The following is a 24,316-nucleotide window of genomic DNA, read 5'->3' as shown; positions in this document are numbered from 1 at the left end:
ACGTGGGAGAATGAAGGCCGTCAACACCTTGGGGTATAAAAAGCTCAAAACCAACTTTTATTGTGTGTTTGTTACAGAGGTTAGATATGTCATAGGAGTATGAGTCACCAAGAATGGAGGGGAAGTCCCCGGGGCCACCTGGGGCAGTAGACACATCACTTCTGACTACAGTGTGCCACATGGCGTGGCTGACAACAGGTGGCTAAGAGGTCTCCCGATGGTCTGTGAAGACATGGCGGGGGGGGGGGGGGGGGGGACAGAAGAGAGCTCATGTGGGACCATCAAAGTCTTAAAAGGCACACCTGGCCTTCCTGAGGGGTTAAGAGGCACATCCTGGGTCTTTGGGAGGAAACAGAGCTGCCAGCACGGAGGCCCGGATACCCGCGGGTGGGAGCCGCACGAGGGGTTCAGGAGCCTTTGGCGACACGCTTCGCTTATCAACACCACCCCATTAGGCGGGTTCAACAATGCGCGTCGTCTGCGGGGTCTGGAAGCGCAGTGACTCTAAGGGCACGTGTGGAGACATCAGCTACACCTAGTGCAGAGCACTGTGGCACGGCCTGATGGGGGTGCTCGGGCGGGTGACCGTTCTGTTGGGAGGCAGGTGTCGCCAGTGCCGAAGCCCCTGCGGGTGCCCACGGGCTGTTTGGTGTGAGCGCTGGCGCTCAATTCCTTTGGCAGCCTTTCCGTCAGAGTTTGAAAGAGAGGATGAGATCGGTTTTGGGGGCGGCGTGTGAGGTAATAAGTTAAGAGTGAGCACCAAGGTGGCCCCCCCGGCCGAGTGTAGCCCCCCGAGAAGCGCGTGCGGGGCGCGGCCCCCCGCACGTCACAGGTTCTTCATGCACACCTGGCAGCGGCTGATGTGCGTGCGGATGAGCCCCGCCTTGAGGGTGTCGGCGGACGGCGAGCCCTGGAAACTGCGCTCGGGGATGGTGGTGAGCCAGAAGCTGTACTTGTTGGCGTAGTAGTGGCAGGTGCCACGGCCCCCGTTGCACTCGATGAAGGGCGTCGCGCGGAAGTCCTCCAGGCAGCTGCCCGGAGACACCAGCGACTGGCCACCGCCTTCGTCGCCGGCCGCCGTGTGCTGCACAGAGGGAGACGGGGCAGGGCTGTGAGTGCGCCCGCAGGGGGACGGCCCGGGCTCTTTGATGCACCGTCCCCCCCCCCCCCCCCCCAGCTGAACACCCCCCGGAGTTTGTCTGCGCTTTCAATACAGACCGCCTGCAATAAACCAGGGTGGCCATCGCACCAGGCACGGTGCAGGGACAGGGACGTGAGCCCACGCGCACCGTCTGAGCTTAAGGGAAGCCCAGAGCAGAAGCAGGTTATAACCGGCACACGCGGCTGACTTGTCTTGGGGAAAAACACCGTCTCCCGAATCATCTACTCAAAGGATGAAGTGCGTTCACCTGGCAGGACAGATGCTAACATGTGAACTGCTTTTTTTTTTTTCTTTTTTCAAAGGAAAACTAAAGTCAACATGCAGGGCACACGTGAGGCTGGTAAGGTAAAAATAAGGCAGAAAGAAAGTGGCCTCGACAGCTCCTCCTCGCTTGCTCTTCTGGAGAGAGACTGGGAGTGGTTCTGGAAATCTCCACTTGCTGGTGTCTCGATAACCAACAGGTACTACTTGTGTAATGATTGTTTTTTCAATCAGAGCGTTGTTAATTAGGCAGCTGGTCACCTGAGAGGACCGTGTGGCTGCTGGCCGGGAGGCGGGAAGCGTCAGAGGGGACCTCGTCTTCACTTCTGTCACCTGCTACTTTCTCATGGTGTCACAAGTGCGGCAGCTCTTGTTAAGACGCACGGGACCACCAGGGCCCGAAGCTCATGAGAAATGGGCCGCCAGGCTTGGTGGGACACACACTGTCCCTGTGGCTTGTGGGACAGGGATGTGTCTCAGCCACAGTGTGAGGGAAAAAAAGGAGGCTGTTCTGGGGCGTCCTGGGCGGGTAACTCGGGTCAGCCTCTTTAAACAAAGCCACAACCACAAGAAGCTTTGAAAAAGCCTTGCGCTCACAGAATGCAGGAGCCCCCCAGCCCAGAGCCCCACAGTCCGTTTGGTGTGGGAGGGAGCCTCAGGCCCCACTTGGCGTGAAGGAGCAGAGGCCGGCCTGGGAGGGCCCCGCCCTGGAAGGACACCTTGAGGGAGCCGTCGGGCCAGGGTCAGGAGGAAGCACCCTGCGGGAAGCCTCAGAGCTGGGAACAGCCTGGCCGGCAAGGGCTCTGACTTTAGTCCGCACGCGCACACACACGCACGCACGCACACACACACACACACCTGCACACATGCACACAGACGCACCCCGATGGCACGTGTAACCACACAGGGTTGTTCTGTCCTCAAAAGTCACCTTACATGGCCGTGATCAGCTTCTTGAAAAGTAGGGAGGTGCCTGTCTTTGCACAGAACTTAGTATTCTGTGCTTCGAATTATTGCAGCAATGATACCTCTAAAAATATTAAGATATGAATACTTTTTCCTATCACTTACATGTTATGTTATTTATATGATTTATGACTTATGGCAGTTATAACGAATATAAACACAAGGCCTACTGTCGTCACTGGCCTTTCCTTTCTCCCTACAGTGGTGGCGTAAGCAGGAAAACCGTAAGGGTTGCTATCATGGTGGCCCAGTTTATCCTAATTGCAGCCCGTACAGTGGCCTGATGGCAAATTCACGGGCCCCCTGTGGGTGGGGCAGCCCATGCCTGACATGGCTCAGTTCGCAAAGTGCTTAGGCCAAAGTGCAGGCTGTATTCCAGCTCTCATCCCCTGGGCCAGATGCCCTTGAGCAGTGTGCAACCTGAACAACTGTCCCGTGTGATTATTCTTCCAGAGGCAGGGTGTGTTGGGGAGAGGAACTAGATTTCTACCCAGTTCCATGCTCAGACAGAGAAAGTGGGCAAGTACCACATACCATGAGGAAAGAATATCCAATCCACAGACTCCGCCATCCAGCTGGGCAGTGGGGGATGGAGACATCTTGACTGTGTACCGCTATGGCGACAGCTGGGGCCTCACACACGGAACAGCGGCTGATGTAGGGCTTGATTTCGTCCTCGGCCACCGGCATCATGGGCAGCGGGGCCGTGGTGGAGAGCCAGTAGGACTTGTCGTTGCGGCTGGCGTAGTAGCACACGTCACCCGGGTTGCAGTACAGAAAGGGCATGGTGCTGAACCGAGCCAGGCAGGAGCCCGCCAGCCCTGTGGAAAGAGGTTGCAGCTGAGTGTGGCTGGGAAGACGGCCCTCCAGGCCGGGCCAGGTCCCAGAGGCCCCACGTCAGGGACCTGCCCACCAGCCACCCGGCGGGGCTCAGATCTGCACAGGGGACCGAGCTAGCGGTTTCCAATTCCTTTTTTTGGAGTCTGCCCTGCCATTTCAGCCTTGCCCTTCTAGAAGTTTTCACACACATCCCTGGATGGAGTGGGGTCTTCATGAACTAGCACCTGGCTGAGGCCTATGTTGTTTGGGGGTCTTCAAGACCAGCCCCGAGAAACCCCTGATGGGACCCAAGATAAGGGCCTGGCTTCCTGCACCCTGAGGGACCCTCCCCGAAGGAACTCCGGCCATACGAACCCCAAACACTCCCCTGCTCCTGGGTACAAAGGTTGCCTTTATCTCAGGGCAGAGAGGATGAATTAGAGCTGCACAGTCTTCCCTGCTCACATGGGCTGCCTACTGGGCTTGGGGACAACATGTGGGCACCTGCCACCAAGCCTGCCCAGCGCGGGCCCCACCGCCTAGGCCCTGCTCCCGGCTCTGCGTTTTAGGCCCTGGCCCTGTGCGTTTGTCCCCCTTTGTGTTCTGTTAAACTTATTTCGGAAGTGGAACCTATAGACGGGAATGTGCACACAGCGTCGGGGTCGGATTGAGGGACTCCCCACCCCTGTCCCTACCACAGGCCCCTCAGACAGAGGCACCCCTGCCCCCCCCCCCCCCCCACTTTTCACGTGTGCTCGCTGCACTTCCTGTGCGCTTTTAAGTCCTTTCAATTCCTTTTGGCAACCAGGCTTACTTGAATGCGCATCTGTTCTCCTGGGGGCCCTGTGTGACCCCCCGCCCCTCACGGCCCCAGCCTGACCGTTTACAGAGCCTGCGGCGAAAAGCCAAGCTGGGGGTGAAGCTTCTAGTGGCCTCCAGGGCAGGCGGGGCCACCCCTGAGCCTGTGCAGGCCGCAGCCTCTGTGGTCCTGACCTGAGCTTTGGAGGTCTCAAAGGCCATTTTCATCTCTTCTGGAAGCCCAGGGATGTGGATGGGCCCAGTGCCCTCGATCGGCAGGAGCCCGTCCGGCTGAGAGCTGCCGACGCTGACCAGGAGCCGAACTGGCCGGGGCTGGCCGGGTGGTACCTACCCAGGTCCTGGTTGTGCGCCTTCTCCTGGCCTTCGAAGTACAGCAGGCTGTACCCACTCCAGAGCTTGTTCATGCCCACGGGGCACATGGGCTCCTGGTCCGTCTGACTGTGCTTCACAAGGAGGTAGCCGATGCTGACGCTGCGGCCGGGCATGCCGGGCAGGCCGGGGGTCCCCGGGCGGCCTGGCTCCCCTAGAACCCGGGAGAGAGTGGCTGCCTTTCAGCTGCTGTGCGGACCTTGGCCTCTGCGGCTGCTGCCCGCTTTCTGCCCAAAGCCTGGCCCTCACTGGCTGTGCCCCTTGGAGGACCTGCCAGGGCCCTGAACGAGGGGCAGGTGCAGAGCCAGTCGAAGGGCCCAGAGGACTGCGGCTCACCCCCACCCAACAAACAGGCCTCCTCTGTCCTAAGAGCCCCGTGGCTGGGCACGTCTGGGTTAGAACTCTGCCTCCCACAATGCCCACCCAGGGCTCGAGTCCGCCCCTGGAGCATAGCGGAACATCTACTGTGCCTCCAACAAGACGACCCTTCAAACACTGGGAATCAGCTGTCCGTGCTGATCCTGCCTTGCTCCCCGCCCCTCCCCCCAAGGGACACTTCCACTTGTCCTCACGTTCCTCACGGGACGTCCCCTCCACCTCTGCTGCTTGGTCTCCCAGCCTGGATGACTCCCCTCTGCCCACGTGTGTCCCTGGACATACATCCCCCACGGAGCCCGCAACCTCCTGGCCGTGGGTGGGTCCGTGCGCAGGACAGCGGACTGCACGCTCCTGTGATGGGGACACCGGTCGTGCACCCCAGTTGAATGTGACTCACTCCTACCACTGTTTCCGAGTGAGCTCAGGCGGGACTGAAACAAATCTACTTCTTTGTGCACAAATTGCTGGTATTTCTGGCCTATCCCGCCCTGCGTACGTACAGATCATTTTAAGAAATCAGTGACACCAGACTTTATGATGGCTGCCACTAACACAATTGCTTTCCTTCAGCTCACTGGCCCAGACCTTTGAGATCATTACAAAGCCCGTTTCTTGAAGCGCGTTGGTTGCCTCCTTCTCCGAGCCACCTGCGGACGTGTCAGTGGAAGGAAGGGGGCCAGCCTGTCTGGGACTCTGGACCGGGTGCCCTCACGGGCACAGGTGTTGCTACCGAGCACCACAGCCTGGGTGAGGGGCAGTGTCTTTCTGCTCGTCTGGGTGCTGGATCATCCCTCCCCACGCACCACAGGACACTGGTCAGACCCTCAGTGGACCTGAAAGAAACCCCCTGCCCTCTGCCCCCTTTCTGTCCGTCACTCACCTTCCTGGCCGATGGGCCCCTGCTGTCCCATGGGCCCCTGGTCTCCTCGGAATCCGGGAACAGCGGAAACGCCACCTCTTCCCTGGGGCCCTGCCTTCCCTGGAGCCCCGCGGAAACCTGCACAGCCACGAAACGGGTGTGAGCACCATGGAAGGCGTGACCGTGCTCAGTGTCACTGATGCTCAACACAGGCTTCCCGGGGAGGAAACCCAAGCGAGAAGAACGCGAGCAGGAAAAGGCGTTTCCCTGGCGGCTCTCCGGCAGGGCTCCTACCTGGCTCTCCTGGGGGGCCCTGGGGCCCCATCTCTCCCTGTGCCCCCGGGGGGCCTCTCCTTCCGTGTGGACCCACTGGCCCTGGCTGGACAGCGATCTTCTGGGGGATTCCCACAATCCCAGGGGATCCCACAGAACCGGGGGCACCTAGAAAGGGCAAAGAAAGGCCAGTTGACACAGGGGCGCTCCCGGCTTCCTTGCAATGATCTGTATTCCATTGTTTTCATCCGTTGAAACCAATCTTGGAGCTTTCTGGAACCATCTTGCCATCTAGAGAATAACCCGTCTGCGAGGTCACTAAGGGCCTTCCCTTCACCAGCAGCTGTCAGTCACCCAGTCACGGCGGGAGCCACAGAGGGTCCCAGCGTGGCACTTCAGAGGGAGGCCTCGGAGGGGTCCCCCAGCCCGGAGGGCCAGGGATCGTCCTGAAGCCCAGTCCTGGGGCCGCCCACCTGAGATGCTGGCTGTGTGCGTGTGCGAAGGCCACTCACCTGGGAGTCCCCTGTCTCCTTTGGGCCCCTTGGGGCCTGGGTCGCCCACACTCCCGGTGGCTCCTGTGTTTCCCATGAGTCCTGGCTCCCCTCTGGGTCCTTCAAGACAAGCAGGACACAGAGGACTCACATGTCTGTGTGGGGGCTCCAGCCCTGCCCCCCGCCCCCCCCTGCCCTGACTGGTGCCACCAGCCTCCCCGGCAAGAGGAGACAAGAGGAGCCCTCCCTCCATGGGCACCGTTACCTTTTTCTCCTGGGAGCCCGAACACGCCAGGCCGGCCCTGGGGCCCGGGGTCCCCGCCCCACCCTTTGGTCCCGGGGTTTCCTGGGGCTCCTGGGTTGCCCTCGTCTCCTTTCCTTCCAGGGAGAGCAGCAGGTCCAGGTGGCCCCGGAGGCCCTCGATAACCTGTCGACATGCGTCACCAGAAAGACGTTACACAGGAGGAGGGCGCGGGCACGGACAACCGGCACTGGCATGTGTTGCAGGACGTGCCCGGGGGGCCAGGTGTCGAGTCCCCTGTCTGGGGGCGTCTTTGGCATGTCTAACACTGGACGAGTTTTCTTTATTGTGGTAGAATATACATAACATAAACCTTACCATTTTAACCATTTATTTTTTTTAATTAAAAAAATTTTTAATGCTTATTTTTGAGAGAGAGAGAGAGAGAGGCAGAGAGAGAGAGAGAGAGACAGAATCCGAAGCAGGCTCCAGGCTCTGAGCTGTCAGCACAGAGCCCGACGCGGGGCTTGAACCCATGAACTGTGAGATCAGGACCTGAGCTGAAGTCGGACGCTTAGCCAACTGAGCCACCCAGGCGCCCCCATTTCAACCATTTCTAAGTGTGCGGTTCAGGGGCACTGAGTACACCTGTACTTCAGGGCACTGAAGGACCTGTGTGGCCATCGCCACACCAGAAGGTCCACCTCAGACCTTCTCATCTTCTGGAAGCGGGGCTCTGCCCCCATTCACCTGCGACTCTCCGTCGCCTCCCCCAGCCCCGGCTCCCCCCATTCTCCCTTCCGTCCCTGGATCTGAATGCTCTGGGGACTCGTTACCAGTGGCATCACACAGTGCTCTTCCCTCCGTGCGCGTGTGGCCCATTTCCCTTTGCACAATGTCCCTCAAGGTGGCAGTGAGAGTCTGTCCCATCCCTACAGTAATCTGGTCACCGCCGGGTCCTGCCCCACAGATTGCAACACACAGAAACAGGAGTCCTGCTTACCTTCTGGGCCAAATATGCCCGGCGCCCCTTTGTCACCAGGTGACCCAGAGATGTTGGAAGGTGGGGTGATTCCTGGAAATCCCTGAAGTCCCGGACTCCCGACTGGGCCTCGTTCCCCTTCGGAGAGAAACAGAAGAAGTCAGTTTTGCCATCACCGTCCAACTTTTCAATCTATCGTTTCCCCTCCTGTCTAGGAGCAGAGCCGCCAAGGAGGGGCAGTGAGGGGAGGCGGGGACCGTGCCACACTGCAGGCGTGGGGAAGCCACCGGCCCCTCCTGCTGCCTGGAGGGTCCCACGGATCTTGCTCAGCCGACGTGGCTGTGGTACTTGAGGACGGCCCCTGGGCCCTGGAAGGCTGGCTCTGTTGCTGGCTAGCACTTGGTTTGGGATGGAAGGTTCCGGGTGTGGCTAGCACTCGTGTTGGTCCAGAAGGACCACACGGACGCTCCCAGTCAGCCCTGTCACCCTCCCTTCGGTAGCCTGGGTCCCAGCTTTGCACAGCCGTCCTCGCCGCTCGCGGGTTCTGCGCTCGCCAATTCGCGTACTCGGCGGGGTTTATTGGCGATGCGCCCTCAGTGCGGGCGTCCCTCCCGGACAAGCAGAAGAGGCAGACCCTTGTGTGCCTGCCGACGTCTTCGTTTCAGCTCCAAGAGTCAACAAGGATTCTTCCTGTGTCTGTTTAGTGCTGTGGTTTTTACGTTTCTGGGCTTCTTATTGGTGATTTCACTGTTAAATTGTCCCCCCTCCTCCCCGATCGTGCTGAAGTGCCATCTGGCATTCCTCAGCTCAGGACAGCCGTGGCGTGCTCACAGCGGACACGTGTGTCACAGGGGCTTCCTTCGGGCAAGAGACCGAGCCGGTGGACGTGAGGTCCACGTCAACGTATTAACAACACACATCAAATAAGGTGTCTTTCAACAGAAACACATGAGAGCAAAAGGTCACGTGTAGGTCGGTCGGTGAACGTGTGACCAGGGGCTGTCAGGAGCCCGACTCTGCATTTCCACGAGAGTCCCTGGTTCAGAATCTCTCACTTGGTATTTGCTTCACAGAACAGAACTGCGGCACGGGACAGGACCGGCCTCAGGTACTGACGGAGGACAGACGGTGGAGGACAGTCCCCATGCGAGCAGATCTGTGGGAGCCCCCAGGTCCCGCGTGTCGGCCCACACGACGGTCACAGGTGCCCGTCCGTGCTCGGCGGGCGTGGGTGCTGCCAGCGGGGAGGCGGTCAGTTTCTCTCCTAATTGCCAGACTGGTGTTTGTTTTCTCCCACAGTCTGGAGGTGCAGAGAGGCGTCCGGGTGTCCCGGGACCGTCACGTCTCCTCCAGGGCGGATGGTGAGCTGGGCAGCATGGAGCAAATCCGCGTGACCGAGGGGCCAGCGGCCGCCTCCTGTGCCCCCCACGCAGCCTCCTGGCTGGTCCTCAGCCGCACCGCGGCTCCGATACCCGTCACGGCGCGTGCCTCTGCGCAGCGGACGGAGAAACGCGCCAGGGGGAACACTGAGAAAGGTGTCGTCTTTGTCTCGATTACAGGCAATGGGCAAGCGGGTTTACGAGGCCTGTGGGGACCGGCCAGCTGCCGCCTGTAGTTTGACAGAAAACGACTCCAACTGAGCTGTGTCTAACTATTGGCACAAAGTGACCGAAACAGGCGGTGAGTGTCAGTGGATAATGGCAGAAACTCTCGAGTCAGAAGATCCAGAGCGGCCGGGTTCCCACAACAAACCGCAGTGACTGGGCCTCTGTTAACGACACTCTGAGTGACCCAGGCTCAGTTTGCTGGAATCAGGGTCAACACAAGCCCGTTCCCTCCTTGGGGCCCATGGATCTTCCTAAGTATTGAAAGAAACGCCCGACTGATGGAGGTTTGATGAAAACCCGTCCCGCACAGGCAAACCATGAATTGAGCCCCACATCAGCGGCAGGAGGGGCCTCGGCTGCAAATCTGCACTTCTGGCCTGAGGTGAGGCCCACGGGAGGGACAACGATGGCTCACGGTCACCCGCCATCCTCGGAGGACAGTGTGTCCTCACCGGCCTGCCTGGGGATGTCTCCATGGACGGTCTCCCTCCCTCACGACGGCCAGAGGCTGTGGCCCAGTGGGCAGAGCCCGGAGTCTGCTCGGAAACCACCAGCTCGTTGGGCTGCCGTGATTCTGATGCGGGACGAGGCCCTCGTAGGGGACAGCTGCTTTACAGAGAGCTGCAAGGCCTCAGGGCCGTGTGGGAGCCCGCACGTTCTGGGTCCCTCTGATGGAGTGCGGGGGGCTACACTGTAGGTTCAAGAATTCTGGGAAACAGATGGCGCACAGTTAACGCGCGATGGGATCATGGGGCGGGGTGGCGGAGTCTTTCGACTGTGGTCACAAAGAGTTTCACAACATTCTGCTCCAACGAATGTCCGTGAACACTGACTCTGCGGCAGGCATCTCGCCGAGGTATAAACAGGGGAGTAAGAGAGGTGATTTCTGTCCTGCCCGGAACCGTAACCTATCCCTTGTTGCCCGTTTCTGAGCCTGAACAGTGTGCCGTGTGCACCAGTCAGTGTGCCTCAGGACACAGGGCGCAGCTGAAGTCTTGTGAGCACTGTCTGTGCCTCTCGCTTCCCTCTGTCCCCTGGGCCCGGCCTCACCTCCATATCCTGAGCTGCGTTCCCCCGTCCCTTTCAGAGGGCAGCTCTTCTTATGAGCAGGACTCTCTGAAAAAATGCTAATTGGAGGCCTTGTAGAGAAGCCAGCGAGCGTTGCTTCCTGGGCCTCTATGTGTAAGAGCTCACCTGTATTATCTCACCGCATCCCCTCGATACCCAGAAGGTGGGCTTCTACCTTCGTTTTATAAGCAAAGCCATGTGCAAGGTCGTACCAAGTGAGAGGCAGAATGAGAACACACATGCAGGCATCTGACTTCAAAGTCACGGGCACTGTCAGCTCCCCGGGGGGCTCTAAGGAGGCTTGTGCCGGTGGACCGACCCTTACCCCCGAGCAGGGAATGTGCCGGTCAATAGACCCCGACTGAGGCTGCGTGAGCACCGTGCAGCCTCTCAGGGCTCATACTAAGGCCCTGGCTGGCTGAGCCTCTCCTCATTCTCTTGCCTTCAGATCAATGCTGTGGAGCTCAGATATCAGGGAATTCTGGAGTTTCCAGCTATTTGAAAGAGGGGCAGTGACAGACCTTGGAGAATCAGGCGATGTGGTCGGTGAGCCTCTGGACACCGGCTGCCCTCCGTGGGGGATCGAGTTGCTGCTTCCTTGGGTACTGACTACTCTATGGGGTTGCTGGCTCTAGCTTACTAGAGTATCCTGACTGAAGCATGCCCTGGGCCACTGTGTGACAGGCCTGCGCCCATGTGCTGGGTGTGCTGGCGGCCACGGATCGTCAGTAAGCAATGATGATGCTCAATGCTCAATGACACTGTAATACTTTCAACATGCTCTGCCCCTAGATACTGATCAGACTTCCATCTGGAAACGTTTCCCACCTCAGGTCAGGCTTAAGCACGTGTACTGGGGGCTTGGGTGGGAGTGGGGCCCTTTCTCAGCAGGTGAGACACCTTTCCCTGGTTGGCTCCTACCACAGGCCAGGCCTGCCTGCGGGGTTCAGCTCGGTGACTGTAATGCTTGTGTTTACGTGTTCGTCTGACACTGAGAGCTTGTGACAGGTAACCACTGTGCAGGTGCCCCGGGGACATGGGGCAGGGGACAGAGTGTGGTCCCTACAGGTGGGAACGTGTCCTTCCCACCAGAGAGGGTGGTCACTCACTAACCCCTGATGGATTCTAAGAGTATAAGGGTGGAGGGCTGGCCAAGGGGTTCTGCAGCAAGAAATTGTCTGCAAAGCAACTGGCACTTTCTAGGGACCTTTCCACATCCACCTCTCGGACTCACAGACACCCCAGGTCTGGTGCCGCTGGCTGGTCCTTGGCCTCACCTGGATTTCCTCGCTCCCCTTTCTGTCCTGGGGCTCCGACAGGGCCTGGGCGGGTGTTGGCCTCTCCTGGGTCACCCCTGTCCCCGGCAGGACCGGGAAAGCCGGGGTCTCCGTGGGCGTCCACACCTGCGGCAGGGTTAACACAGCGGTGACGTTAGCATCCTCAGCCATGGCAGGCTGATCTTCGGAGGCAAAAGACCAGTGATGCTGTGCACCGAGACTCGGGGATGGAACCAGAGGCCGGCCGTGGAGATCCCAGCTGGCCGTGCGGCCTCAGTGTCCCGGATGTGATTGTAGTTGGAACCCCTCTCGGTCTGCAGCACCCCGGGGGAGCCCGGGTGGCCTCCGGGAGGGCCGCACAGCCCGCACGGAGCCATCCTGCTCCCTGAGCCCCCAGGTCCAGGACGTCCCCCACTAGCCCCTGCCCCCCACCACTGGCTGTGGTCACGTGGCTGGGGCAGGATTAAATACCTGGGGATCCTGGAAAGCCTTTGGTGCCCGGCAAGCCGTGGAGTCCGCTGATGCCTCGGATGCCCGGAAAACCTGTGTGGGTTTCACTCATGGTTATTTCATGCACCGGAGAGCAAAGAAACTCTTGAAGCAATTCACACCTGGTTTTGTTTGCTGTTATACAGTCATCCATCTGGTTCACTCAAAAGCCCGGCAAACAGCAAGCAGTTCTGCACACTGTGACTTGCACATCACTTTTGTGTCACCCAGGAGAACCATTTAACTTAGATTGTTTTCATGGAATCTTTTTACAGGCTTGTTATGGCCGTAAGGGAGCTGGACGGAAGTGTGGCGTTTCTCCTGATGCTTGAGTCACTGTACCTATGTGGTTTGTACAAGCTGTGCTCGGAACCAAGGCTCTAGCATTATTCCATTCCCTCCGGATTCCCGAGCATAAACTTTTCTAAGTAGGACATGTAAGGCTGACGGCCAATGAGCGCGATTCTTCCTGGGATATGGGGAGTGAGTGTGGGTGGGGGTGGCCCCTTAATGCTGGGAAAGACAGCTCCTGAGGGCCTGGGTAATCCCCCAGCTCCCGCCAAGAGCTCGGCCAGACCTGGCTCAGCCACAGCCGGAGCCCTGGATAGGACAGCAGGGACACTGGCTTCTGTCCCTCTGTCCCACCTCTGCATTGCTGTGAGCCGACCAGAGAGAGACCAACCTGGCTCCCAGTGCCCCTCCCCAACCTACAGGCCTGGCTCTGAGTTGGTGCTCGTGTCTGCAGAGGGAGAGACGCTCTCACCTGGTGAGCCTGGGATCCCGGGCCAGCCATAGTCTCCTTTGTCACCGGGTGCTCCTGCCCGCCCCGGCTCTCCCTGCGGCCCCTGCAGCCCTGTCAGTCCTGGGAAGCCTGGGGGTATAAACACACCCTTAAGTGGGACTGGAGCCCCCAGCAGCACCCAGGAACCCCAGGGCCTCCCTGGTCTGTAGCTTGGTTCTGCCTGGAGGAGGAGGGCCTTTGTGGGAAAGGAAGAGCCTTCCTTTCAGCTGGAAACGTGCCCCACGTACGGGCTGAGGGCGGGTAGCTCAGCTTTGCCAAAGAGAGAGCGGCCTGTGTTCTCCCAGTATTGTCTTGCCATCTGCGTGGGAGTCCGGAGGGAACCCAGGAAACCCTGAAGGATCAGCCTCAGGATTCCCAGGTCCCACGCAAAGCAAGGCAACAACAAAACAAAAGCAGCAACAAGGAAAAAGCGGGGAAGTAGCCCCCCTGTCTGCTTTCCAAGCTAACTCGGGATCCACAAACATGTTTCTGCATATTCGGATGCACAGAAGGGGTGCTGTGACCAGAACTCAGCCTGCGTTCACAGGGAGACACCGGATAGGAACTCGTGCGTCAGTTCCTGTGCATGTCCCCGTGGCTGGCCGCCTGGTCCTCTCCACGAGCTCGGTCCTAAGGCAGAGCTGGGTCACGGGTAACACGCAAGGGCCAGCTTCCTGGGGCGTGGTGTGATCGTGGCAGACTAGGACACAGGCACACCGGCCACCTCTGTCCTGGGGTCCTGAGGTTTGGAGGCCCAGCTGTGGGGGGAGGGCACACGTGGGGAGGCTGCGTGATAGCAAGAGATCGTACCTGCTTGCCCTTTAGGTCCTGGAGGGCCTTGGACGCCTGGCACGCCTGTTATCCCGGGGAAGCCGACTTCACCCTCCGTTCCTTTTTCCCCAAAGAATCCCTTTAGACCTGTAAGCACAGAGTTCTGATTGGAGCCGAGCAGACACTGCCTCCCTGGGGCTTAAGGGGATGCCAGGTAAGGGATGCTGTCATTTCACACGGCTGCTTCTGCTGTGAATGGCTCCTTATCTCAACATGTTCCTTCCCTGACTCCTGTTTTACCTAATTCAGTGGCCCCACGTCCTAGTATTCACGCTCTTGGGCATGGATGGGGCCGACGTGGGTCACCCCAGGTCACTGTGTCACTTCATCGGCCATAGAATGTGTCATGCATCCGTTTTCACTTTGTCACCTCTTTGGGTGGCTGGCTCTGGAGAGGACACCCAAGCTGCTCGGGGAGAGGCCCACGTGGTGAGGGGCTGAGGCCTCCCGCCAACAGCTGCTCTCGGGTGCCATCTTGGAGATGGGCCCTCTTGTCCCAGACCAGCCCGGGGTCAGAACCACGGCGCTCCTGAATTCCTGGCCCCTGGAGACCATGAGATACTTCTTGTGGATGTTCTAGGCCACTGTGTTTTGAGCACCTCGCCAAGATCACCACCTAGGGCCCCTATCGGAGTGGTTTTTCACGTGTGGTGTGTCGGGGACATCTGGGGAATCGGTCATACATGTGTGAGCCTCTGTCTCAGGGATGGCTTAGCAGGCCAGGGGCAGTCTGTAATCTGCATCTTCAACTAGCACGTCAGGAGACTCCGCCATGGCCATCAGGCAGACTTAGAAACCCTGCCTTCGCCAGTGGCAGTATTCCGGGTCAAACGTTTGTGGTGTTTTCTGGCACGCTGGAGGATTTTGAAAACTTCGGATCAACTTACATCCCACACAATCACTTTCGTCCAGGGTCTCCTCAATTCTGAGTTGCTCATAAAAGGTACTGTTAACGTTTGTGTGGTCTTGAAGCAGAACCACCTGAGAAGTTCTGCTTCTTTATATCAGTTATTCTAGTGTTTTAAGAATCCTCTCCAAACCCCGACCAGCCGCGTGCTCTCCCTGCAGACAGTCCCGTGTACCTTCATCCCGGGGACGCCAGCCTGAGCCCCGTTCCCCCCCCCCCCCCCCCCCCCCCCCCCAGTCCCCTGAGGCCCCTACTGCGTACGAGCCAGTCTGACCAGGGCCTCTCCGGCCGCCCCCTCTGCTGCTGACCTCTCAGGCGGCCCTCATTGGTCCGAGGGAGATGGACCCCACGGTCGCCTGATACACGTGTCATGGCCCCTCTGTGCCTGGGACCGACGTCCTGAGACACAGCCCTACTTCCTGGGCCCACAGCTAAGTCACCTACACGGTTGAGGGGTGACAGCCGGAGTTCTTGGTGGGGACAGCCTCTTTTCCCCGACATATTTTCAGGTGAATAAACGAGGTCATTGTTAGTGACCATGGAGCAAAGATGGTCTCATGTGCCTGCTTTTATAAACCAAATTGTCCAAAATTCTGTAGAAGGGGAGATATAGGCAGCCCAGGGTGCCTGTGTGGCTGGGTGGAAAGCCACCGTGAAACCAACGATAGATGTGCAGTGAGCCCAGAGCAGCCGGGAGGCATGGACGTCTCTGGCTCCACGTGGCCTGAATGCCCCAGTCACATGGACAGACGCTTTCCCCCGACCAGCGCTGTCCCTAGGAGAACTTGGGGCCCCAGGCAGCTAAAGCAGTGAGGGGTCCCCCGAGAGAAAATCCCCGGAAGGGATGCATCTGTCCCCGGCGCCCACTAGTGGGAATGCTGACCTTGGCCTCAGGGACACTCAGAGAGGAGGAGTGAGCTACTGTACCACGCGAGGCACCCCTCCCCCCGCCCCGTGACATTGGGGGCCTTGTCGCCCTGCTCAGGGCATGCGCCTGACTCCCGCTGCCCTCCTGCAAACCCCTCGCTGCCTATCACACGCTCTGGCCATTGTGTCATTTGCTTCGTGTCCTACCGTGTCTCTCTCAGGGACAGAGAGAGCTTTCTTAACATTGTCTTCAGGTTTAACTGAATTAAAAATTCTTCTTTGCGCATTGGGCTTGGAGACCTCAAACTGTTCCCTGGAATGGGACCCACGGTGCTACAGGTGGAGACACATTGGGCCGGGCCAGCTCTGGAGTGAGGCACACCCAGTGCTCAGGGCTGTCCCGAGAGGGGAGACGGGAACGACTCAGGTACCTGGTGCTCCAGCGACACCTCGCTCCCCCTTCAGGCCTGGGCTTCCTGGCAGGTCTATGGTGTCTCCAATGTCACCTGATGTGCAGAAAGGATGGTTGACAACCATTCTTCTGAATGGCAGGGGGTTAGCTTTGCAACTTCTGTTGTGTTACTGTTCATTCATTCATTCATTCGTTCGTTCATTAATTCATTCAGTAAGCTTCATGCCCAGCATAGAGCTCAATGTTGGGCCTGAACCCACGACCCTAAGGTCAAGACCTGAGCTGAGACCAAGAGTCGGATGCTCAACCGACTGAGCCACCCAGGCGCCCCCGTGTTACGTTCTTAAGATAAAGAATTTGCTTCAAAATTCCTGCCAGCATCTCCGGGGCTCGTCACCACACCCGCCCTACGGATGGTGGACGCCCTACGGTCATGATCCAGGCAACACTCACCGAAATCACCTGTGGGGCCAACCTCGCCGTAAAGACCCGCTCTCCCCGGAGCTCCCTTGTCGCCCTAGAGCAAAGTCAGACACGGAAACATCTCAGGAGGCTGTTCATGAAATAAGTCTATAATTTAGGAGGGCTAGGGCGTCCAGCTACTTGGTTTGCTAAAACCACCTCTCGATGTTTGTTACGTCATCATTTTCTAGCACCCCCTCCTCACGTTTTTCTGCATGATAGCAGGTGGTTTGCTCCCCCGTTCTTACTGAGCGGTAAAGCTTTACTGAAACCAAGTATGTAGATGATGTGGGTCACTGTCATGACGGTGGTGGCGGCACTCGTGGCTGATCGCGTCCCACACTCTGCTCAGCTGTGCACGGGCACCCGTGTTGGGTCCTGTCTCAGAGGCAGGTATGATGAATTTGCATGTGACAGACGTTGAGGCACAGAGAGGCTAAGTAATTTCTCAAGGTCACTCAGCTAGTAAGCGGCAGAACTGGGATATGAACTTGGGCTGCTGGATTCCCGAGCTTGCTCTGGATGTTGCACGGCTGTGCACTCCATCTGCAGACGTGAGACTTCCCTCCAGCGATGCTGATTCCTGATAATGAGCCTGGGGTGGTGTCTGGGTGGCTCTGTGACCATGCAAACCATTGGTTTCCTCTCTGCAGGGGCTTCTTCCTCAGACGGAGGGTGGCCTCCTGGTCCACCTTGATCCTCTGGCCTACACGGCAGCGTTAGTGGGGACTTGTGCACGGTTACCTCTCCCAGCATGGCTAACTTGAGTCTCTGGACCACGAGAGTAGCTCCCCTTTGGGTGGGGGGTGGGGACGCTGTGCCAGAGGCTGCATCATTGTCCACATGATGATCTCTTTTCCTTTTTTTTTTAAGTTTATTCACTCATTTTTGAGGGGGGGAATGGAGGGGCACAGAGAGAGGGAGATAATCCCAAGAAGGCTCCATGCTGTCTGCACAGAGCCCAACGTGGGGCTCGATCCCATAAGATCCGTCCCACAACCATAAGATCGTGACCTTAGCCAAAAACCAAGAGTCAGCTGCTGAACCGATGGAGGCTCCCAGGGCCCCCTCCCTCTTTTCCTTTCTTAAAGCTTCCTGTCCTGAGGAGTAACACACACCAGTGTGGTGAACTCATCTCAACCGCTCCGTGACCTTGTATTCATGTCCCACCCAGATAGACACACAGAATATTTTCAGCATTCCAGAAGGTTCTCTTGCGCCATTTCCTAGTCCCTAATCTCTGACCGACCTCTGTCACATCGTCTGGTCGGTTCTGGACTTCTACACCCGTGGGATCGCATCCTTTGTACTCTCTTTCTGGCTTGCTCGGTTCGACGTGAAGTCTGTGACAGTCACTTGGGTCGGTGCATTTATCAGCACTTCCCCGTTTACCACTGAGTGCTCGTCCATGGTCGGAACGCGCCGTGTCCGCTCACCTGTTGGCCGGCATTTGGGCTCTCCCAGTTTTTGGCTGTTAGGAAAGAAGCTGCTGGGAACACCGTCCTCTGGGCCCCTCGGTAGACACACGCATCCTTTCTAAGCGACCCGAGTAACGGCACACGCTTGCTGCACAGGTCCCATCAGCTTCCGGGTGACGGAAGGAAGACACCCGAAGAACTCAGATGGCATCGCGTACGTGAAGGTGGGCGAGACACAGGCCAAGCTGGGCTGTTACTAGAGGTTTACCACAGGGTGGCCAGGCCTTCCGATCTGCCCAAAATGGGCGAACCCCACTGTGAGCGCCAGAAACGAGTGCATCACATGCTGAGGACTGTGAGTGTAAAGTACCTTTAGCCGTAACAGGTTGAAGGGGTAATTTCGTGAAGTAGAACTGACCGAGGGCCCCTCTGTGCCACATTACACGGACCACGCCCCCCCCGGCCAGTGACATCGCAGGGTAGCTGTGTCGTGAGCCTCACAGATGAGGAGGCAGGTGTGGAGAGATGGGAGCCCCGCCCGGGGTCACCGTGCGTCTGTGTCACCCCGACTCGGCGCCCGCACCCAGCAAGCACTCAGAGTGCGTGCGTGGGGTGAAGGAGCCAGTGAACGGCAGGCCGGGGTGATGTCCACTCTGTGACCCAGTAATGGGTCCTCCATCCTGATGTCACACACGATCACGTGTAGAGTTTGATGGCTGTACATTCACGTGTAGCTTTCCCAAGGGGGCCGTGAGAGAGCGCGGAGGCCACGCCTCTGCCAACCAAGGCCACCAGCAGCGTGGGAGGCACTGAAACCACCACTGGGGCTGGTGTGAGCAGTGTCCCCTTACACCGAGCCGGGGACCCAACTCCGGAGCTGTCCCTCGACCACTCGCACCCCAGCAAATCTCTGGTCGGGAGCAGAGGTGGGGCTGGGAAGTAAGAGGTGCCACTCACCCGACTTCCTGTGAACCCGGGAAACCCGATGATTCCGGGGGGGCCGGGCACGCCGGGGAATCCTGGCAATCCGGGCACGCCCGGGACTCCGATGTCTCCTTTGACTCCTTTGATGTGGCCCGGCTTCCCTGGCAAGCCGGGGATTCCAGACAGCCCGGGGATCCCTGGCATCCCCGGGACACCTGTGGGGAGACCCGAGTGTGAGGAGGCAGCACCCGCCCCAATCTTTCCCATTGCTGTGGATCCTAAAGTGGGAGAGGGAGGCCACTCAGGTGGCAGGGAAGCCGCGGGCCCACCTGCTGAGGTGTCAGGGGCCGGGGGCTGGGACACGGCAAAGCCTGTGTTGGGCGGAGCGGCGTCTGGAGTAGACCCTGCTGCTCCTGAAGTGGAGAGGGGTGGGCGGGGAGGGGCGGCGATGCTCACCTTTTAGGCCCAGGTAGCCTTTCAACCCCATTGGCCCCTCGTCTCCTTTCTCCCCTTTGATGTCTTTCATTCCTGGCTGGATGATGGGAGGTGGTCCTGGGGGCCCTGGGTCCCCGCGGCTGCCTGTGAGGGAACAGGATGCGGTCTCGCCGTGGGCCTCTGGGCCACTTGCCCGCTGCGATCCCGGCAAGCGCGTCCCGAGAGGCTCTGAGCCTTGGGGCGGCACGTTCCCTGGCAGCCCCCACTGGGCCTGAGCCGGGCAGGGGCCTCCGAGAGAGGCCGAGGCTGATGGAAAACGCCTGTCTTCTCCCACAGCCCCTTCTCCACGCGAGCCAAGTGTGGACCCGCGCCCCCCACCGCTATCGAACTTTAGGACATTTTCATCACCCTGGAAAGAAACCCCGTGCCCATCAGCAGTCACCCCAAGTGCTCCCCACCCCCAGCCCCGGGGGACCACTAATCCACATCCCGTCTCTAGATTCGCCTGTTCCGGATGTTTCATGTAAAGGGAAGCAGACCACGTGCGGCAAAACGTCCTCAAGTTTTATGCACGTTGAGCGTGTGAGAGGCCCTTGTTCTCTACGGCTGGCCAGAATTCATGTGACACCACATTTACCCACGACGCGTATCCAGGGTGTTTCTGCTTTTGATTGTCATAAACAAAGTTGCTCTGAACGTCCGTATACAAGGCATGTTTTCACTCCCTCGGGACGCAAGTGCTGGGTGCCTGTGTTGATCTTTCCACGACACCATCAAGCTTCTGTCCACACTGGCCACGCATCTCGCGTTCCCGCCAGCAGCGTGTGATACCCACGTTCTCATCAGCACGTGGTGTTATAATTACAGGTTTAGAGGCCGTGATGACACTTTCAGAACAAGGGCGTTTGAGCAAAAGTCATGAAAATGTGGCTCGTTGGAATACACTTCCTAAACAAGGAGCCTCATGCTTGGGGTCTTGAGATGCCCCGCACCGGGGTTTGAACTGGCCTCACGTCTGTGGCACAATTCGTGGGCACAGTCCCTCTACCGGGAACACTGGGTCCCCATTTGCCAAATGGCACTCGCCTCCTTCAGAATTTGTCTTCTGCTTTTCACCCGACTTCCCCTGACCTCACGCTCACCATGGGATAATCATGGTGGGATGTTTCTTATGACGCATTATGAGATCCTTGATGCGGCTGCCTGTTTTGTTCTTAACAGTTTCCTTTGTGTAAAATATACAGGCCGTGGGGATGTGATGTGCCATGTAGTGACCATGGCCAATAACACTGACCTGCGTATCTGAAAGTTGCTAAGATCGTAGATCTGGAAAGTTCTTACCGTAAGAAAAAAATTCTGTAACTATGTATTGTGACAGATGTTAACTAGCCTTACGTGGTGACCGTTTCACAGTATATACAAATAATCGTTATGCCATGCACCTGAAACTAAAGTTGTATTCAATTATACCTCCATAAAAACTTTTGCCGAATACCAAACAAGCTAGTTTCCTTTGGTTGGGATTCTTCCTTTATTATACTGCTGGTGGGTTGAGGCAGAGATAAAGCCTTCTGATTTTTGTTAGTTTCCTTCTTTTCTTTTCTCTTTTTTTAAATGTTTATTTAGTTTTGAGAAAGAGAGAGACAGAGGGAGACAGTGTGAGCAGGGGAGGGGCAGAGAGAGAAGGAGACACAGAATCGGAAGCAGGCTCCAGGCCCTGAGCTGTCAGGACAGAGCCTGACACGGGGCTCGAACTCACGGACAGTGAGATCATGACCTGAGCCGAAGTCAGATGCTCAACCGGCTGAGCCACCCAGGCACCCCAGTCTCCTTCTTTTCTAGTTGTGCCCAGCTTTGGGCTCCTGGAAGGTTCGGTCCAAGCAGCACTACGCCCCACAAAAGTGGGTCCCAACCTTGTCAGGACAATGTTAAGAGAGGTGGACATACCTTTCACACCTGGCTCACCAGCCAGACCCTTCAGTCCTGGAATTCCAAAAAATCCGGCCTCTCCTTTGTTTCCCGGAAGCCCAGCTCTTCCCTTGAGCCCAACCATGCCTTGGAAACCGTCCATCCCGGGTGAACCTCTACTGCCTTCAGAGGAAACGAGAAAAGTGCTGGGTTAGGCCTGGAGAAACACACGGGGTGTTTCCATCTTGCTTGTCTGAGACATTCCTGAGGAGTGGCTCGGGTAGTAGGGTGCCTGACCTAAACTAGGGATTTCCGGGGCCCCATTCCTCAGGTCACCCGCCGGCTGACTGCCCCCCAGGGACAAGGCATCAGGCAGATGTACATGGTCACAGGAAAGACACAAGGCAGCCGAGGTCCTTGGTGGGCCTCAGGTGGTAGCCGAGGTCCGTGGGCCTCAGGGAGAGGACGCTAACACTGCAGCCAGCACGGGAACCGTGAAGGACCGAAGGACCGCAGGACAAACATCTCTGTGTGGCCCCACAGTGAAGGGCCAGGGGCTCCCCTTCTAGGAAAACTGGTTTGTGTACAAATAAGCCCACCCTGGTGACCAAGCGTTTTCCTGGTTTTGGTTTTGTATTAGCCAACCGGCCTCGGGATATGCAACCAGCCTCCAGGGGCCTCCACACAAATCTCCCACGCAGACCCCAAGTCTGCTCCCTCGCTCTCAGGAAATTAGGACAGGGCATTTGGGGGCATGTCCGTCACACCCAGCCTGGCAGCACGGGCCGGCTTTCCCAGGTATGACACCTCCTGGGGGCTGGTGAGGGGCTGGCCTCTCCTGCAGCCATCCTGAGTCCTGGTCACCCCGGTACCCGCCTGGGGGAGCGCCCCGTCTGCCGATCCTCACCTTTGGGTCCGGGGACACCGGGAATTCCGCTCATTCCTTTAAATCCGGGGCCTCCTGGGGGACCCCTCTCACCCAACAAACCAGGGTCACCTCTGTCGCCGGAAAGACCCTTCATGCCCACAGGGCCGGGGATGCCTATGTCACCTGGGTCCCCTCTGTCCCCAGGCAGACCTGAAAGGCAGAGGAGGAAAGAAAGTAGAAAAACACGAATGAACTCGGAAGAGCTAAATGCCTCTCGAACCCCTCACCTGGGACAGCACCCCGCCCCCCGCCCCCAGGGCCATCTGGCCCCAGCCTCCAGGGCTGTCTCTTGGTGGGGGGACCTGGGGGGGATGGCCTCTGGCCTCCACTTACTTCCTGCCCCCCTTTCCCCCCAAGGAAGCTCCTGTTCTTCCCCAGTTCTCTCACTTTCAGAAAACAAATAATTTCCCCCCTTCAGAGCACAGCGGTGATTCTGCAGTGGAAATTTCACGTTTTTTCTAAGTGACATCTTAGCCAGAACCCCAATATACACGAGGTACGGAGCACGGGCAGGTCTCTCGGCCTGTGTGAACTCTCGTTTGGCACAATGCGTGTCCTGTTTCTGGAACGTGTTATGGGTGAACTGTGTCTCCCTCCCCTCCCCTCCCCCACCAGTTCATATGTTGAAATCCTAACCCCCAGTTAGGGGAGTGTGTGTGTATCTGAAGGTAGCACCTTTAATTAAAGTGAAATGGGCCCTAATCACATGTGACTGGTGTCCTCATGAGAAGAGACCAGGACCTACACACGGGGGGACAAGCACGGGAAGGAGTGGCCAGCTGCTCAGTGTGGGTATTTTCCAGATCCTTCGCAGCTCTGGGGCGGGGGTGGGGGGAGGGTCCTTGGGGCCCAGTTTGAGAACTCCCCCAGGGAAGGGTGGGGCCAGTTCACTTGTGCAAGTGAGGCCAGACCCCTCCCCCTCCATGGGATAGGGGATCCTTACCTCCGCGGCCTGGGGCGCCTGGCAGCCCCAAGGGCCCCTCCTGGCCAGGAGCTCCTGGGAAGCCATGCAGTCCTGGTGGCCCGGGCAGGCCTGGCTGGCCCGAGGGTCCTGGGAAGCCCGGCTGGCCCTTCAGGCCTGGCATTCCCGGCATGCCCTGGCTTCCTGTGGACACCAGACAAGCCCCATGAGGCCGACCCCACACCCTTCACTGCACACAAGCCATACCTCTCAGGCTTGTTCTATACAAACAGGACGCAATTATTTTCTAGACCGTGAGAAGCCCGGAAAACACACAGAAGTATCAAGGGTATTACAGTAGCTCAGGCTGTCCCCCAGGGGCCGCCACTGACAGCTCGGTGTATGTCCTTCCGGCCTCTGTTCACACAAACACACCTGGGAACCGAGGCTCACAGACCTCATCCCTCGCTGGGAGCTCAATTTTTGGCTTTTTTCTCCCCAGCTGACATTACCTTTTGAGCATTTTGCCACATTTGATCGTGACCTGAGCCGAAACTAAGAATCGGACGCTCAACTAACGGAGCCACCCAGGTGCCCCCCCCCCCCAAAAAACATTCTTCACGTTTTAAACGGCTGCCTGATAGCATCACGTTGTGTGGACACACGCCGTGCACGTCTTTCTTTGCTCTTACAAACGGTGCCGTGAGGAAGCTGATTTTGGAGCACAGAGCTGGGCATTTCTTCGGGAAGGTGCCCTAGAAACAGACTCCGTAGGTCAGAACTGCCTTCCACACACACTACGGCACGGCTTTCCGGCTTCTGCCCCCACCTGTCCTGGGGGACTCACCGGCCGTAGGGCTGGTGCTGAAGGGAACAGAAGCCTGGCAAGGAAGATACCCGTCTACCTGCACGTTGGCGTGAGTGACGTTTCCTTTCCTGGTGTTCTCCTTCTAATGCGATTTTTGTTCTGTGCTTCTATTTTCCTTTGGGGATTTTGATATTTTTATTATGGATTTTAGCATTCCTCATACACGTTGGCTACTCTTTCTTCGTAGCTATCGTAAAGTTTACTTTGCTGCCCAAATTCTTCTCATTGCTTTTGACATGAAGATTAGCATTCGCGCGGAAATTTAATGCGGTGTGCACGCATGCGTAGGTGCACGTGTGTGCACACAGCCGGGCACGGTTTCTTCCCTTGCTTTTACGTTCAGAATATCCTGCCGTACCCAGTAGTCATGTGAGCATATATCTTCTAGTTTTTAGATCCTAAGTCCCCCAGCTTCCTTCCATTCAGGCATTTTCACCTTTCTTGGACTTTGAGGTTGGCCACATCCATCCAGTGAATAGGAGGAGGGGCCGTGCCCGCCATCTCACAGTGCTTGTCGGGTGACCTTTAAGTGCACCTGCTCACGTATCCCATGACCACCCTCCCGAGTGTGTAGGCCGACCCGAGAGGAGGAGGGACCAGTCGGGGGACGGAG

At 58.0% G+C, this 24,316-nt stretch overlaps 1 protein-coding gene across 1 annotated transcript in view; it reads right to left on the bottom strand.

The window, feature by feature from the left end:
- Window positions 1-34: 34 nt before the first annotated feature.
- The window catches only part of COL4A2 (collagen type IV alpha 2 chain), a 172,700-nt gene continuing 148,418 nt past the window's right edge, over window positions 35-24,316 (bottom strand). The window contains exons 29-47 of the mRNA XM_030314074.2: window positions 22,878-23,039; window positions 21,914-22,084; window positions 21,046-21,189; window positions 19,120-19,242; window positions 18,697-18,878; window positions 16,313-16,376; window positions 15,879-15,953; window positions 13,653-13,760; window positions 12,825-12,932; window positions 12,044-12,115; window positions 11,573-11,698; window positions 7,642-7,758; window positions 6,663-6,824; window positions 6,419-6,517; window positions 5,928-6,074; window positions 5,655-5,771; window positions 4,359-4,550; window positions 2,924-3,210; window positions 35-1,084 (exon numbers count right to left, since the gene is read on the bottom strand). Coding sequence (XP_030169934.1) covers window positions 827-1,084; window positions 2,924-3,210; window positions 4,359-4,550; window positions 5,655-5,771; window positions 5,928-6,074; window positions 6,419-6,517; window positions 6,663-6,824; window positions 7,642-7,758; window positions 11,573-11,698; window positions 12,044-12,115; window positions 12,825-12,932; window positions 13,653-13,760; window positions 15,879-15,953; window positions 16,313-16,376; window positions 18,697-18,878; window positions 19,120-19,242; window positions 21,046-21,189; window positions 21,914-22,084; window positions 22,878-23,039 — 2,714 coding nt within the window. The 3' untranslated portion in view covers window positions 35-826. The remainder of the gene's footprint in view (window positions 1,085-2,923; window positions 3,211-4,358; window positions 4,551-5,654; window positions 5,772-5,927; window positions 6,075-6,418; window positions 6,518-6,662; window positions 6,825-7,641; window positions 7,759-11,572; window positions 11,699-12,043; window positions 12,116-12,824; window positions 12,933-13,652; window positions 13,761-15,878; window positions 15,954-16,312; window positions 16,377-18,696; window positions 18,879-19,119; window positions 19,243-21,045; window positions 21,190-21,913; window positions 22,085-22,877; window positions 23,040-24,316) is intronic.

This window comes from Lynx canadensis, chromosome A1, assembly GCF_007474595.2.
Source record: "Lynx canadensis isolate LIC74 chromosome A1, mLynCan4.pri.v2, whole genome shotgun sequence".
In the NCBI taxonomy this organism is placed as follows: Eukaryota; Metazoa; Chordata; class Mammalia; order Carnivora; family Felidae; genus Lynx; species Lynx canadensis.
Note: the sequence above shows the minus strand (reverse complement) of the source record. Positions and strands in the feature narration are given on the sequence as shown.